General features: G+C 46.6%; 1 protein-coding gene across 6 annotated transcripts in view; it reads right to left on the reverse strand.

Moving 5' to 3' along the window:
• The window catches only part of USP3 (ubiquitin specific peptidase 3), a 1,719,287-nt gene that overhangs the window by 737,235 nt on the left and 966,453 nt on the right, over nucleotides 1–15,599 (reverse strand). For all 6 annotated transcript variants that reach the window (XM_069624462.1, XM_069624461.1, XM_069624459.1 and 3 more), the window contains one exon: nucleotides 13,681–13,827. In XM_069624462.1, the coding sequence (XP_069480563.1) occupies nucleotides 13,681–13,827 (147 nt within the window). The remainder of the gene's footprint in view (nucleotides 1–13,680; nucleotides 13,828–15,599) is intronic.

Genomic DNA, 15,599 nt, shown 5'->3' on the forward strand with positions numbered 1-15,599 from the left:
CCACTGCATTCATGAGTCTGGTAAAGACCCAAGGGTAGAACCTTGTATTGGAAATGAAAGCCCATGATTCTGAACCTCAGAAAGGCCAGATGAGGCTGCCAAATCAGGACGTGTAAGTATGCGTCTTCCAGATCCAGGGAGCACATCCAGTCTCCGCTGGGGTAACCATCTTGAACTTCTGAAGAGTGAGGGAAAGGTTCAAGGAGGAAAGGTCCAACACAACTCTCCGGCCAGCCTGGTTCTTCTTGTGTATGGCGAAAATCCTGGAGTAGAAGCCCATTCCCCGCTGGGAGGCTGGGACCTCTTCCACTACCTGGCTCTTTACGAGCAATCGAATTTCCGCGAACAGAGTTGCTGTCCCAATCTGTGGGAGTGAAGGAGAGGAGAGAGGGGAGGGAGGAACTGGCAGGCAGTAGCGAGGATCTAAGGATCCGCAAACCTTGTGTGCCAAGTTTGTGCCTGAAAGGCAAGCCTGCCCCCCACCGGATACACGTGGACCCGGAGGGGAGTGTCATGCCTTCTTTACCTCAGAGGCTGGGGCTGCGAAGCGTGACTGAAAGGAGCCTTATTCCCAGCCTTGTGCTGTTTACAGCAGTGCTGACTTGGAGATTGGTCTGGATGTCTTGACCTTCGTTGCTGGAAGCCCCAGAACACCCGAAGGCCCGCCCCTTGTTGGAGCACTGGTGCGTCTGACTGTACCTCTTGGGTGTGGACTTTGTGAAGATAGATAAGGGTTTAGCAGTCTGAGAACTGTTTTTCTTCTTATCCAGTTCCTAATCGATGGTGGAATGAAAAAGGTCGCCACCCTCGAGTGTAAGGTCCAATATGCGCTCCTGGATGTCCGGGTTGAACGTGGTAGCCAGTAGCCAGGCAGTTCTCATGTCCTTCGGGATGCAGATGGCACGGCCTGAGGTGTGTATATGCGCCACTGTGGACTCCATGATGTCTTGAGTCACCACCTTTGCTTCTGGCAGCCCCGCCTTTAAGCACGCCTGACTCTGCACCGTCAGTTCCGGAAGGAAGTCGGCTATTTCCCACCAAAGTTTGATTCACGGCTGCGAGCATAGCGTCAGCATTAGACTGAGGAAGGTGCAGCGAGGCGTTGGAATAGACCTTTTCATATGCCCTCAAGATCTTCTCCTCCTTGCCTAGGAGCGCCGAGGACGAGGTCACTGAGGAAGACTGCAGCTTGGAGTAGAGTGAGGCCGCAGCAATCACTGAGGGGTGTGGTTGAGGGTGCGCCGACAGCAAGAGTGGGTCCCCCTCCAATTGCCTGTACTTGGCATCGAGGCGTCGATTGGTAGGTGGCGCCGAATGGGGTTCAAGCAATCCCTTTTTGGCTAAGGCAACAAGGTCCTTCTGCATTGGAAACCCCGTTCTAGCAGCAGGGCGTTGAGTGGAGACCTCGGCCAGAACCCCCGCCTCTGGTTGTGGAAGCCTCAAGTATTCGGCCAGACTTGTGAACCATTCATCGAATGCCCTGGCCGAAGACTGCGTGTCGGGTCCTCCTCGTCAGGGTCGTTCTCATCAGTGTCCGCCAGGGTATCCTGCTGGTCCGGAACAAGTGGAGGAGTACTGGGTGCCAAAGGCTGAGGTGTGATGACCGGAGCCAGAGGCTGCTGTGCAAGCTGGTGTGGAACTGCCTGGGCAGCAGGAGGCAGGGGTGGCAGAACCATGGGGCCCGACGTGGGCAGCTGGGGCTGTACAGAGGCCCGAGTTGCTGAAGCCATAGGAGGAATGACTGTGGGTGCTACGGCGGGACTGGAGGCAGCATGTCCTTGATCACATCCCAAAGGATGGCTCATCTGAGGGGACCTCATAATGGTGAGGAACTTTTCAAAAAACCTATCCTCACAGGACGGTGGAGCGCTAGGAGGCGCGGGAGTAGGAGCAGGGCCTTGAGGTTGCTGAGGCCTGAGCGTACTCTGCCTTGCTGCATGCAGGGTGCTGTAGGCCACATACCTGGCGAAGACCAGTCCGACCTGGAAACTTGTTGTCCCACCTCCTCCCCAAAAGAGGGTGGCATCGGATGAGCGGCCATTTTGTCTGGCAAGGTGGCCATTTTGTCGGGTTGCATGTGTAGAGGAGGTGCCAAACTCGATATGCACTCCAACCGCCCATTTTGAAGTACCAGGAACATTCAAGCCAAAATATGTGACGTAAAATGAACAAATAAACCAGCAGAGAGCCGCTGTGGGGCTCTATCCAATACCTATCAGAACAACAGCACCTATTGAAGTACCGACACCTAAGAAAACCTGGACAGTAAGGTACCCATTGAGAAAACCATATCGACAAGTGAGACATAATGACGATAGCTAGAATTTAAAAACCTGTAGAAGCTAAGAAGATGCTGAAGGAAGACGAATGATGATGTCATAAGAGCCCGGACTCACTCAAATACTTAACGACCTGAGAATGATGACAAACGAGACAAAACACCATGGATATGTGACATCCTATGCCTAAAGTGAAACAATTGATGTCAAGATGTCAGAAACTTATGCCATATGCATTCAGTTAGTTTAAACATGTAAACGTAACATGCAAAGTAACCGCAAGAAGCACAGATATTGTGAGGCTTGCTTATATTTAGTAGTAAAGTAGATTGCGGCAAGCGCCACCTGTACATATCTACCTCATGAAAGCACTTTATATAAGTATACTTCTACTAAGCACAAGAGCAGAATCAACCAAAGGTTACCAAAGGTCTCAAGAGGAGAGCTTTGCAGCAAACAAATCGAGAATTAAAGACTGAGAGAAACTCAGACTAGGGTAACCGTGCCAAGAAGCCAAGGTCATATCGGCTGAAATAGGCCAACGGTGGATACAATTAATGAGAAGAAGAACAGAGTATCCTGTTCAGAAAGGTCAAGCTAAGCCACAGATGGCAGACTACTGGCAGAATTAAATCAAATACATGAAATTGCATGAAGAATAAGACGATTTCACAGTGTCGGAGTCACGTGACAAAGCAAGCAGAAGGGATGAAACTTTCACACCTACGCATGGACCTTGGCCATGCACGGACGCCTTAACTTTCCCAGACCAAGAAGCAGACTCGAGGCCAACCACAAAGTAATAATTGACACATGACCACTGAAGTGATGACTGATTGTAGCAATAATTGGGGGGTAGGTGAGGGTGCAGACAAACTCCCTGCACCTGGCCAGCTATTCTGCACGCTGCTAAGCAAGTGGAAAAGTATGAGTGGGGTTGATGCCAACCTAATAATAGTGGACCATGTAATCTAGGGTCCTGTAGTTAGTAGAACCAATGAGACGTTGTACTTTTAGTGACTTTACAGTAGCCATTTTGAAGGAAGGGCTTAGTTGCCCCACCTGACATTGTTTATCCAATTCCCTCTCCCCGTTACAATATACAGATAGTGCCTATATTAAAGTTACCTTCCTAGAACCAATCAAGTGCATGCTAAGTTTTGAGAGTTAAAAGTCAGTGGTGATGAGTTTTTTTTAATATAAATACTATGTTTTTCTGAAATTAATTGGAGTTGAAGCGAGAAGGAAGATCGAGCGATTGCTGATATTCATGAACGCCCTGTTTTTTGTACTGGTCATTAAACGGACTCCCTTTGCCAAACTATTGAGTTGTCATTATTGATTTGATGCAAGAGTATTGATCTGCATCCCCATCCATCTCAAGGATGCTGCTACTCATCTTAAAGTGCTGTTGGGAAACCCCCAGTCCTATGGGCCGGCTGGGGTCCCTAACTGCACACATGCCACATGCCTGCGTTGTGGTGCTTGCCACGCTCGGCCCGGGCCTCCTCTTGGACTCTTGGCGGTGGAGCTTGAGGCCTACCCTGCACCTCAGGATGGAGCCTGGTAGGCGTTGTGCCCTCGGCTGTGTCACCGGTAGTGCTGCGTACAGGCGCCCCCTCAGACTTTTTTACAGTAGTAGGGTGTAGCCCCTCGGGCAGACCCCCAGTAAAAGAACCTTGTGGTCCCTCAGCAGTATCACCGGCAGGATCTTGTAACCCCTCGGCCTGACGGCCGGTAGCTGAAGCAGCCTCGGTACCTGTGCTGGTGTTAGAAACTGAACGATCCCTCCCGCTCTGACGTTTCCTAGGGAAGGAGTCGCCTTTGCGGGGGTGCGGATGAAAAAAGTGGCCCTACCTTGGGCCTTGCCTTGTGCTTGATGAAGTCCTTCAAGTTCTCTCGAGGCGATCGTTCAAAGAGCTCCCTCCACCGAGCGAACCTGTTCTTCAGAGCGAGCGGTTTAAGCACATCACACGCGCTACAACCCTCCAAGGCGTGATCGGGGCCAAGGCAGCAGAGGCAAAGGGCGTGGGGGTCAGATGAAGGGAAAACCCCTCACAGGCTGGACACCTGCTGAAGCCCGCTGATGTCGACATGCGCTGGGGAGGAGGGTGGCACCAGAGGACCGAGTACCTGATTAAAGACCAAAAGACAAAAGACAAAAAGACAGTATCCGGGGGAAGAGCGCACGGAATTACAAGGCCGAAGCCAAACCCAGGAGCACTGGTGAAAGCGGTCCGCTCCCGTTGACGCGGAAAAGAGGAATAGGGAGTGGCACCGGTGGGCAGAGTTAGGGCAGCGCATGCTCCCGGGCCGTGCCTCTAAATTTAAAGGGGAAAACGATTTTTTCTGGTGAAAAAGGTTCCTTCTCCCGTCCAGAGTGAGTGATGCCCATACAGTATGGAGAAAAGGGGACAGGACGTAGGAGTAATTGGGTGCTGAAGTCTTTTGACCCCCTCCACATTGGGAAGAAGTCCCTTAGTCTCCTACATTCCATTCTGCTCACCTTTGGTTGTCGAACATGGTATAAGAAAACATACTTACCTTTAGTAAAATTGTTGAAGAACTTCTTGGAACTATCAACAACACAAGTAAATCCCAGTTCTGGTGAGACAGACGTTGAAAATCAACCTGTATAGAATGGAGATGAGTCCAGATGGACTGTGAGATATAGTGCACAGTACACTTTTGGAAACAAAGCCCTGTAACTCCCCGTTCTCCATTTTTAGGAATTAATACTGAGAGACGCAGGCTACCTGACGGGAAGAATCAAGACACCTATAGCTGTGTTCCAACAGACAACAGGTATAACTACAAGTGCTAAAACAAGAGGTAAGATGTGCCTCACTCCTGAATGATGACTTAAATACATGTCCAGTAGGTTTTAGAAGTACTCAGAGACTGATGATAGTCCACCTGTCTCTTTTTGGTGTTTGTCCTGTAGGACTCAGGGATTGACCCAACTAAGCTGGTCCGAGACCTGAAGACATCCTCAACATTCTTCTTAGCATTGTAGAATTTTAAAGAGAATATTTAATTCACTAATATTCGTCCTGAAGAAAGCGGCCACTTGCGAATCCCACTGAAACCGGTTGACTGTTTTTATAGCAGGATCTGGTGGATAACACAGACCCCAATACCCCTACATATTAAGTAAAGGGCTTGCAAAAAGAAATCTAATGTTATCATAACTCCATTTGCTTTCCACAGTCATAGTACTGTACAGAGCAAAAAGAGCTTTTTAATGGAGTTCTATGTGACAAGAATGACATAGAAATCTCTTCTTATAAAACCTTGTGTTTTTGATTTGCATTTTAATAAGCCACACGGCTGGGAGGCGAAAATATTAAAATACGGATATCGACCCCCAAATGTATGCACTCTTTTTTAGCTAATAGGAAAGTGGTTTAGAGAGGATAGGGACAGGTTTGCAACATCCCCTTGCAGTCGGCACATCAGCACCCACTAGGGCTAAGCACCCATGGGCACTAGACTGTTTACACATAGGGCGAAAAAGCTTTACTAGGGACCTAGTGTTAGGAATAACTTTGTAAATGAAATAGCCTTCTGTCACATATGTGTTGAAATACTGAGGTATAGATAGGAGGCGTACACCTATCGACTCCATTTCTGTAGTTACTCTGTGACATTTGGACAGAAGGCCCCATTCTTCTTAGGGTTTGAACTACTGAAGTAAGGTTATTGATTTGTGATCTGGTGCCAGCATTTATTACATCTAACCTACTTATCTGCTTTTCTGAATAAGTCATTTGATGTATATTTGAACCTATGGTGAATGTATATATTTGTATCACAGAGTATTGTGTGATAATACTACCTGTCGGATTAATTTTAAAGTGTGTTCAGAAGGCCTACAATAAATAACAGTTTTATACTTGGGGCAACTCATCAAAAGTTGTGCGGTGTCCCAGCGGTAAATCCGCTGGCATACCATCTGGTGCAAATACCACAGCTCGGTCTGGCGCTATTAGCGCTGGATCCAGAATTGTGGTAAGGCTGCAAGTCCCCATTTTGTTAAGAGTTCATATGACTATATGCAGCATGTTGGGCGCTATTACCGCCGGTGCAAATGAGATAAAAGCATCAAGATTTACCTCCAGCTCAAAGCTGGGGGTAAATCTGCAACTTTCTGTCCAAACTCAGGATTGGGCAGAGCTGTAATGCAGCAGTAACGCTACTACCCCCAGATTTTTACCGCTCCACCCAACCCGTGAATAGGCCCTTATTCTCTAAATTTAATTATTGTGCGCCATACTGTGTGGACTCATTGCAGGTCCCTGACCTCCGCTCACACTGTCCTGCGAATAAGACTGGACTGCTCATCCACTTACCTTGTCTGGGTTTTGGCAAACCTCTCAGAATTGTCTGTTCACTATAACTAGGGTGGCCTCCTAAAATCTGTCCACCAGGCCAGATTTTAGTAATCCATCTGAACACCATTGCACTCAGTACTGGATTTACACTGCGGTTCCAGATAGTGACATCCCAATAGTGAACAACTAGAATTACCCAAAGCCTGCCAATAAACCAATACACCCAACTGTGTAAGGGGAACTAGCACATCTGGTGTACCCTGTGTGACTAAGTCTCCTGCAAGACCCTTGCGGTAAAGGTTGGTACAGTCACAGTGGCTACCACCTGCTACAGGACTTCGGGCCCAGGGAGTGTGCAGAAAGGATTCCCTGACATACCTCCACAATGCCACAGTCGTTTGGCAGGTGCTTGTCATCTCGAAAAGGAACCTGCCCCTACCCCTCTAGAAGGAGCTTCAAGCTTAGGGGGTACATTTGGAACAAGGGTACAGTTATTTCCAAAGATTGGTACCTGTAACAGCTGTGAGATCCTTCCATCTCCAGAAAAGCATTTTTATATATTGGGTATAGATCCAGACACAGTGATATTAGCATTGCCAGGGAAAAAGGGCTGATCAAGTTCTACCCATGAAGGTAGGGCTTTAGCAAGAGCAGTTTAAACTGGAGATACCCTTGGTCTGTTGCAAGATTGCTGGGAACCGCGAGGAGGTAGCATACTCGGAGAACAAAGGACCAAAAGATGTCTTTTTTTTAAATAATTCACACGCAGCAGAGCAATGCCACATGTAAACAAAGGTAGCTGAGCTCTGCAACAGCAGTCAGGGACATCAGGAGGACGAGGGACATCAGAAGGAGTTAGGAGGTGGTTGGGTGAGTAAGCGAGAAGTTGGGGAGTATAATCAAGGAGCTTAGAAAAGACACTAATGTAGGAGAGGAGGAAGAGACTGGAGGTAAAAAGCAAAGGGAAATAAGGAAGGAGTTTACCCACTTCTAAGTTATGGGGTTTGAGTGGAGGATGCTGGCGGTACGAGTGCTTAGCACAATGTTGAGGAGCAGTGAGAGAAGGGAGAGGACTGGTCAGCAGGTGTAGGGAAGGCCCTTATAGGCACCAGACAGTTGTACCATGTTGAGGAAGTAGGCGAGGATAGGGTATTGGAGACTAGAGGTAGAACCTCAAGACAGTTAGTGAAAGAAGGTTTACTAGCACAACCTGTAGAGGAACTGTTAGGGAGAATTCTCAAGAATGTGCTAATTTCCCTTACCTTTCGAGACCCCCAGCAACTTTGCTGGATTTCTAGGATTTAAGTTTTTACCTGGAAAGAGTGACCCTTTTTTCCCACTCATGTATTTTGATTTGTGCTACTTTTGTGTTCTTTGGATGTGGAGTTTTAAAACAAATCCATAGGCATCTTTTTCTTGTGTGTCACACAGCACCTTCAGTGCAGTGGCACAGGCATGTCTTTCAGACTCCCCAAGGTTTAAATACCTTCTCTCGGACTGACTACTGTCTCCCAGAGCATGTAAAGTTAAATTGACTTTACTAGTCTTAAAATTTACAGACCCAGCACACACTATCTTCCTATGGAGTGCTGGAGGGGTTGCCTAGCACCCCCCCCGCCCCCGAGTCTAAACACTCATTTAACAGTCAAATGTTACCCTTTTCTACTTGAAATGGCTGGTGGCAGTGGTTTTTAACAAACTACCATGATTTTTCCCGACCGCGAACACCGGTAGCTAAAAATCAGGGCAGCCATGTTTTTCAATATGACACCCAAGACCTATATGTAAAAACAGATCCCGGTCAACTTTTTTCGCCGTTTCTTTTAGGAAAGGTACTGCTTGTGTGTAACTTTGCGTGCCAAACCAGGTTTGGTCCCCTTGTTCATTGACCTTTGGCGGGCTTCAGTGCTGAAGCCCTCCTCTGGTGCCTGAGTGTCTGGGGTGGACAGGATGTGAGGGAGATGCCCAAAACTCCCTGTGCTTAGTCTCCTAAGAGACCTGAATGCACTCTGGCTTGATTGGCCGGTTGGCTGTCTGGCAAGGACAGCCACCCTGCTGCATGATTGACAGCCAGGCTGGAATGAATGGGGGAAAACTGTTTAAAAGCAGGCCTCTGGTACTTGGAAAGCAGAGTCGACCACTGGAACGAGAGAACTGAAGACTAGCTGAAGGACGACTGCTGCAACTCCTGGTCCACCGGTGAAGCCCTGCTGCAGGTCCGAATTGCCTGAAACTCCATCGACAGAGAAGCCCTTCAAGGTTAACTTCTTCCCTTAAGTTTGGTGGGAACAACCAACTCGCAAGTCACCTGGACACCATCTCTATACAGGTCAAATTTCCTTCAGCGTGCTGTTGAAAACCAGATAGCCAGTGAGAAGGATACCAATTTGTGGTCTTTAAGGCGCTTGCACCTTAAACCGATGTTTTGCCAAGCTTGTGGCCTCTTCCCTGGGCAGTGCAGGAACCGCCTCATGTCCTCCTTGTCACCACAACTGAAGCTCAGGAACAGCAAGATCTGCAGGAACTGCAGGAACTGCAGGAACAACTGCCTCAACTACAGCTCTTCTTCATTTAAAAGGTGCTCTGCAAGTCCGGTCAGGAAATCCTTTCTGCCGCGGTGAAAGTTTGTGAAACTTTCCCAACTTTTAAGGCTTGTCCTTCCCTAAACCGACATAACTTTTCACCTGACCAACTACTTCTAAAAAACCGTGGCAAAGACTTAACCGTTTACTACCAGAACTGCGCAATCCTCTCCAAGTCTCTGAACAATTGACTTTGGCCCAGGCCATTTGAATTGCTGGTTGTAGTGAACTGAAACTATTTGCCCTACCTCTGAAAGTATTTGCGCTTGGTTTCTTTTAACCTTGTCTTTTTACCCCTTTCTAAAGTAACTGAAGTGCCATTTTGCTCCCACTTCAGGGGAGCTGAACTTGTTCAGAAACTGATTGGTTGTGTATTGTAGTATTAGATTGTGATATTGAGCTGCTCTTGCTAGTGGAATGTTTTCCAACTGACTATGTAAATAAATGTAAATTCTTTTACCAATAAACCTTGAGAAGTGTTTGTTTGAACCACTGTGATTGCTAGTTAGGGAGAATTCTCTGTTTAGGCTGAATTTCCTAACCTAGTGAGTCCCCCAGCAGCTTTGCTGGATTTCTGGAGTTTGTTTTTTTCTCCTGCCAAGAGTGAGACTCATTTTCTCCCACTCTTGGACATGATTTATGGTGTTCCTTTGAATGTTAATGTGTTTCATGGGCTATGGGGTCTTTTACTCCATAGGGTCTCATATGTTTTTTTATGTGTGTTACACAGCACCCTCCGTGCAGTAACACCGGGGTGTCATAGTGACACCCCACCATAGACTCCATACCCTGGGACGGACTACTGTCTCCCAGGGCATGTAAAGTCACCATGGCTTTACTAGTCCCAAATTACTAACAAAACCAGTACAAACCATCATATTGTGGACGTACTGGTAGGGTCAATGCGATTGCCCCAGGGTCTGTTATTCGAGGGGGCACTGTCCCGTACCCCCTCGTCGAGTTTTGGCTGGTGGCAGTGGATACTACTTTTTATATTCAACCGTGAATATCTCTCTATGGGATTTTCCCATTGTTCGAGGCTAATACTTTTTAACATAGCCTCTAACATACCGCCGATTTATTTATTTAATATTAATTCACCGGTTGGTATTTTCTGCCAGAACTCTGTTTTAAAATGGCGTTTGTGTTCGCCACTGTAACTCCAAACCAAAGGTCGAGCCCTTTGTTCCACTTTTTGGCAGGCTTCTCCACAGAAGCCTCCAAAAGTGGTGCCACTCTGTCTGGGTAACACAGGGGGTGGGGGAGGGGGTTTAGGCACCCTGGACTGAGTTACCTTGGTAACTCAAATCGCACTCTTGTGTGATTGGCCCAAGTGGTGAGCCGGCCGGCCAACCACTTAGCATGTTTGATTGACAGCTAAGCTGAGTGAATGAGGGTGTGCTGCATAAAAGCAGGGCTTTTGGGACTGGAACTTCAGAAGTCGCCACAGGACCTGAAAATCCAACAAGGGAGAAGATGAGCCGACCTGCTACGACGACACCACCGGTGGAGCCCTGCTGAACCGACTCACCACTTCCCAACGACAGAGGAGATCTCCCTGCTGGAGAGTCTTCTTCCCCTGACTGGTGGGCACAACCAGTTTACCTTCTTTTCTCGCATCCCAGGATGTCTCGTGGTCGAATTGCCCGTGGCAAGCACCCCGGCAACCGGATAGCCACTTACCACTGGACCGCGAATAAAAGGACCGCTCCTTTTAATTGAGAACTCCGCGGCTGGTTTCTTCCCTGGCAGTGCAACGGACTCCGGACAAAGCACCGACTTGCACCCGCTGCCAGGAACAACTGCCCCCGCTGAAGCGTTCACCATTTTAAGGTACCGTGTCCACCAGGCCTCCCTTTCTAAAGATTGCTACAAGGTAACAATAATCCCTTAACCTTCTGGACTGGGCTGGCCGCCTTGACCATCTAACTGGTCCCTTTCTTTTTGGTCCAACTCTTTCTGAACTTATTGCGAGACTTTTGGGCACTTTGAACCGTGTGACCTTGGACACATTTCGACCGGAGCCTCTTAAAGTGGGTCCGGCCTTTGTAACTTTGACTTTACGGTTTTAACCTGCCTTCTCCTCCTACTGTGTTATTCCGAAAGTGTTGGGATCTGTTTCTATCTTTGCTAAGCCTTTCGTTCCCTTTTAAACCGATTGATTAGAGTGCCATCTTCGTTAAGCGCTCACCGCTGTCTGAAAATAAGTGTTGCTTTACTTAAGACTTGCCTAATAATCGTTGAAGGGAGTGTATATCTTTTAGTGACCATGTTTTTGAACTGCTTCATATTAGTGCCAGTGTGTTTAACTAGATGTGTTTTTAAATAAATAATTATCTCTTTTACACCAAGCTCTGGTCAGTGTTTGCTTGTTCTACTGTGTTCTTTTGACCTATTGTGAATACTCTGTATACTGCCTAACTCTTCTTGAGAGAAGTCTGACTGCTTAGCCACAGCTACCAGGTAAATCTTGGTGGTACAGACTGCTACCAATTGGGTTTACTGCCAACCACCTGTAGTCTTAAATCTTTTGCAGCGGTCCCAGAGGGAACTGCACAGGTTTCTCCCTAACACTAGTCCTTTGTGTAACCTCTTGTACTGCTCACTTTACTCTTGAGATAAGTCTGGATGCTCAGCCACTGCTACCACATTACTGTGTAGTACAGGCTTGTACAAAAGGTGAAATTGTACTTACACTTGTAGTCTTAATTGTGTGTAGGGTTCCCAAAGGGTACTGCATGTGATTCTGCTTAACAGGAACATTCTAGGGCCAGCCTCCTGGTGGAAGCACTGCGGGCTCATTCAAGCCTCAGACTGCACACTAACCTCTACCAAAGCCTAATGTGCAGATGCACACGACTCAAAGATCTAGATGAAGAGGCTTCCCAGGAGTCAAGCATGAGAAGCAGAGGATGTGAATCTGTAGTAGGCAGCTAATAAAGAGGTGTGAGGGCACACAATTCCCCATCCCATAGACTAAGTGACAGGTATGGAGGAATATCACCCAGAAAGTACACCATGGATTGAGGATACGAACCAACATAAATGTTGTGCAACTTTTATGAATCCAGTGACTGGGTTGGCTGGACATCAAGGCGAAGCCCTCCAGCTGTTGAATACTGTTTTCCTTAGTTGACCATCCTACAGTGAGTACGATAAGACCGTGAGAATGGTCATGGATAAAAAAGCTGCCCTGGTTTAGATACTGGCTTTTCCCTCAAGAGAGGCACATTCATGGATCCCCCCCCATTGCCAGTTCTATTATAAACAGCTCCTAGAAATCTGTGTGGGAGCTGTGAGGATTTTTATTGTGGCCCAACATTGTAACTACTCTTAATAAGACAACACTTAATGTATCTTGGTCTCTATCTGGTGGTGACTTAGCTTAGCCTTGTGACACCAAACACAGTGGGACTTGAGATCTCAAAGGGGGCTCAATCAGCATATGTGTCTGTGATGAGGCCTATATTAAGAAAAATGAAAAATGCAAGGCCTCATGAAGGGCAGTATGACGCAAAGGGACATTTGGTATCACATATAAATTAAGGAAGTTACTTGCGGTTACTCTGAGTTTGCACTCGCATACCAGACTCGAGTTCAATGATACCCCTTTGGACAATAGACCGAGCGCTTTCCATTGGGAGTCGGTCAATTCTACCTGAAGATCTTCGCCCCATATATTCCTTACAGTACCAGTAGACATTGACTGTGCAAGTTTATATAGAACAGAAATACATTTTTTAACAGTAGACCTTTGCAGTATGTAAGAGACACGGATGCGTTGGTGGCTCTTCCGGGAATGCAGGCCAATGTGCCTGTACCGTTGCGGGCATCCGCAAATACAGTGCTTGCATAGGGCCTCCTCCCACTGCAGTTCTCAATACCCATCATTCCACAGATTGGCCCTCCATATATAGATCACTGGCCGTGTGGACGCCCACAGCGCTCCATGTTTTGACTATACCACTATCCTCAGTCGGGGGGTGGAGGGGGGAAGCATCAGCATCCCCCATTAGGGTAAAAGTCTGACGTATAGTGGTGCCCGAGTCCCTCTAGCTGACATTTTCTTCCAGGCCTTCCAGGTGGCCCCCACAGGCTTCTGTTGATGGCTCGCCTGATATGTACTGCCTATCAAAAAGTACATTAAGGAGGCGGGACCAGCCCATATCTACTTAATATGGTAATATCATGAAAAAGAGATGGGCAGACACTGCTACATTTACTAGTGATTTAATCTAACTGCTAGAAATATATTTCTTTGAAAATAAAAAACAGAAGTAAAGATGCTTGTAATCAATGTCAAGCTCTAATTATTTTGTAATCACATTTCAGAATTCTTTGTTCCAGGTGCGGGCTGAAGTAGTATGCAAACGTGTTCTAACATATCCTATGTAAAATTTCCCGCTACTAGTCGATATAAACTGACAGAGGAGCAGGACTGCTCTATAATTTAGAGAATTCTATACAACAACAAACAAAACTTACATGCAGCATTTCTTGCTTGATGTGAGACCAGAATTTTCTTGTGAAATAATGGAACGCAGAACTCCATTGTATCCTCCTTGAAGCTCCAAATGCAGATGGTCCAGGAGGTAACGCATGAATTCATGGGCATCTTGCTGTTGATATCCCCTGTAGGATAAAGTAACATGTATAGGTCTCAGCAATATTATGGTATGCCAACATAAAAGAACCAACACACAAGAGGAACTTTCAATTTATAGAAATGACAGGTGGAAGATGTAACTCACCATATTACCAATGTGTGGCTTAGCAGCTAAATTGCCCACTGTGGATCCAGGAGACCAGAGTTCTATTCCCGGCTTCCCAACTTTCCCACAATATGTGAGTGGGCAAATGACTTCATCTCCCTTTGCCTCAGTTCCTATATCTGCCAAAATTGGGAGTACTTAGAAACGGCTAAATGGCAGCATGAAGTACTATTTACAATAACTGAACATTCACAATTGCATATTTTACGTTTCTTCTGTCAATAGGATTATTACATTTGGCACTAGTTGGGAATCTATAAATGTAAATAGTTTATTGATAAATCTATTGTTGGTGAACAAACATAGTTCACATATAGTAATGCTTTGATTGTATTCTTCAACTGATCCCTAGACAACTGTCTACACATAGGATCTATGTCACAAATAGTTGCTCCTTGTTTCATTTAGGTTCCTGATCTTTGTAATGACAAATCTACAGAGAAAACTATTCCACAGACTTACATTTTGAAACAAGTAGCAACAAAGAATGACCCAAGGCTTCAAACGAACATGCTGCGCAGAGCAAGTTGACAACATTGGGAATCACGTTCCAGCCTTTGAAGCCCATATAGTCATAACAGTTTATACTGACAGCTTTATTATCCCTGCCCCCCTCCCTCCAGGTTGCGCAACGTGCCCCTTCTGCCATCTATGAGCCATATTCTTTGACAGCACGTCTCGTCATTGTCAACTCAAAACTAACGCACCTCATTACCAACGTGACTCAGGACTGCATTGGACCGACCTACTCTCTGAAGACCTTTGTGGTGGATCCCCTTTAAGCTAGATTGGCAAATAAAAATGGCACTCACATCCATGATAATTAACAGTCTAATATTTATATGAGCTCGTTATACGTGTATATCGTGCATATATGGAGTTTTTGGGCCTAATCTGAGCGGTATAAAAATGTAGTCTTCAAGTAGATGGATGTCAATAACTTTTAGATCTTCATGTGGTAAGGCTCCGATGACGACTAATCAAATAGCAACTTTTATTAAACACATCCAACACTCAGTGCACCAGAACTGGCATTTACTAAACAGTCCCTTTGCACCATGATCTCTCGTATGTCAAAAGTGAACTGAATGGCCTAAACAGGGTGCAATCACTATTGCCTGATGAAGGCCCACCCAGTCCCGCAAGAGTCTCAGAAAATCACCCTATTTCTTGCGGCTTCACATCTAGATTACTGTTCCCAGAGACCCAGGCACACTAACACTTGCTTTGATGTGATGACAAGGGAACAGTTCCTTTCATAGCTGCTTGCTTCACCTGCCCCTAAATAAGCATGTCCACCACCATTGTTCAGGCCTCTGCAATTTCAACCATTTATCAAAAAACATGCATCTTCATGTTGCACGTTGAGGCAAAACACATTGCGCACAACAACATTTATTGTATACTTTAGCTCGGGATCACAAGCAGCATGTGTGCAGTCCCAACACTCTTCAGGACAGCGCTAGCCATCGGTTCTTCCATCCCCCAAATCTACGGTTTTCCAGCATACAGAAGCATTGTAGGGAGGAACTGCTTGAGAAGCATCTCCTGATGCTGGGGAGGGATCTGTCCCTTTTAGCTTACTCTGCACGTATCCCATTGGTCGTCAGCCACAACTAGCAGCATGGGGTT

Source organism: Ambystoma mexicanum, chromosome 11 (assembly GCF_040938575.1).
Source record: "Ambystoma mexicanum isolate Mex_15411 chromosome 11, UKY_AmexF1_1, whole genome shotgun sequence".
NCBI classification, from domain to species: Eukaryota; Metazoa; Chordata; class Amphibia; order Caudata; family Ambystomatidae; genus Ambystoma; species Ambystoma mexicanum.